Below are 1,640 nucleotides of genomic sequence, written 5' to 3' on the forward strand. Positions count from 1 at the left end.
TCGTTGCCCATCAACTTTGCATTGAAAGCTATTATTGAAAAATACCAACAGGAGGATCACTCTGATGTTGCAACCTGCAGTGAACATTACAGGCAACCGCTGAACGTTTACTGTCTTTTGGATAGAAAGTTGGTGTGCGGCCATTGCCTGACGATAGGAAAACACAACGGTCATCCAATAGATGACCTTCAAAGTGCCTATGTAAAAGAAAAGGAGAATTCTGGAAAACTGCTCGAGCAGCTGACTGATAAACACTGGACTGATGTGTGTCTGCTTATTGAAAAGCTGAAAGAGCAGAAGTCCCAGTGTGAGAGCATTGTTCAGGATGATAAAAAAGTAGTGGTACAGTATTTTAAGAAACTTGGCGATACCTTGGAGCACAAAAAACAAGCTCTGCTGATGGCGCTGGATGAAATGAACAGATGCATTTTGGAAGAATATGAGCCTCTCATTGACAAGTTGAAAAAAATAAGGGAAGAGCAGCTGGAATTAATGTCACTGAATACATCTATTCAAAAAGAAGAGTCCCCACTTATTTTTCTTGAGAAGGTGGATGATATGCATCAACGTATAAAAGCGTTGAAACAGAAGCAGCTACCAGATGTTAGGCCTGTGGAAGTTTATCCAAGGATTGGGCACCTACTGAAAGATGTGTGGTCTAAAACTGAAATCGGTCAGATCAACAAGATCCTCACTCCGAAAATAAAACTGATTCCAAAAAGAAAGTTACACAGCAAAGGCAGTGGAAAGAAAGGAGAATCTCAAGAACTTCTCCAGGCTGTTAATCCTTTAGCCCTTCTGCTGCTTTTTATACTCGTCGTGGTGACTGTGGTTTCGTGTCACAAGCTGGTATCACCAGTTCTAATCCAAGCTACTCCTACTTATATTTCAGGATTCTTGCATCTTATTTATCAAGATTTCTGCACCCATTTGCAGAACACAGTGGATGTGCTATGCCATACATACCATTTACTGATGGAGTTTTTAGGGAGAATTGTTTCTCTGACTGTTTCAACAATTAGATTATAAATTAGTGTAGGAATCCCTAGGATTATTATTTTTATTTTAATTTCTACTTCAAAGCTGGGCTGTTAAAGTTCTTCACTTTTCTGTTTCTATATCCTTCCTTTTAGTGTATTGTACAGATTTCTTCTTGGCAAACTAAGAAGATTTGCAAGGCAAGATTCTGTTCCCACACTGGGTAGGTAGGTGTTTGTTTAAACTGGAAGCTACTCAGAAACAGTGTCTGTGTAAGAAAGCTGTAAGCATCTTACAGATTGTAATCTGGAATTCTGCTTCTAAAAACTCCTTAAACAGCTCCTATTTTTTTTCTGGCAACATAATTTTAAATTGTGCTTTTTTTTAACAAAAGCACTACACCATTAAAGGTTAAAAAACCAACCAAACAGAACAGAACACCTCAGGCTGCAAGCAGGGAGTCCTGAATGAGTCAGTCAGTCACTAGCTCTGGTGTGTCTTACATAAAGCTCCTATTCTGTGTTTTACTGGGCTCTCTGTAAATGTATTTCAACTGGTACACCTGTGGCCTTTAAATCATGTATTTATGGCCCCGAGTTTCATTTGTTTGTGCCTGGTTACTAGCAGATGATGATTTCTTTTTTTCTCCAACCTGTGTGTAC

At 39.1% G+C, this 1,640-nt stretch overlaps 1 protein-coding gene across 1 annotated transcript in view; it reads left to right on the forward strand.

Moving 5' to 3' along the window:
* Positions 1-1,029, forward strand: part of TRIM59 (tripartite motif containing 59) — a 1,261-nt gene extending 232 nt beyond the window's left edge. Inside the window, 1 exon segment of the mRNA XM_010178711.1 lies at positions 1-1,029. This exon segment is cut by the window's left edge and continues 30 nt beyond it. Within this exon segment, the coding sequence (XP_010177013.1) occupies positions 1-1,029 (1,029 nt within the window).
* Positions 1,030-1,640: the final 611 nt, after the last annotated feature.

This window comes from Mesitornis unicolor, unplaced genomic scaffold, assembly GCF_000695765.1.
Source record: "Mesitornis unicolor isolate BGI_N332 unplaced genomic scaffold, ASM69576v1 scaffold22902, whole genome shotgun sequence".
In the NCBI taxonomy this organism is placed as follows: domain Eukaryota; kingdom Metazoa; phylum Chordata; class Aves; order Mesitornithiformes; family Mesitornithidae; genus Mesitornis; species Mesitornis unicolor.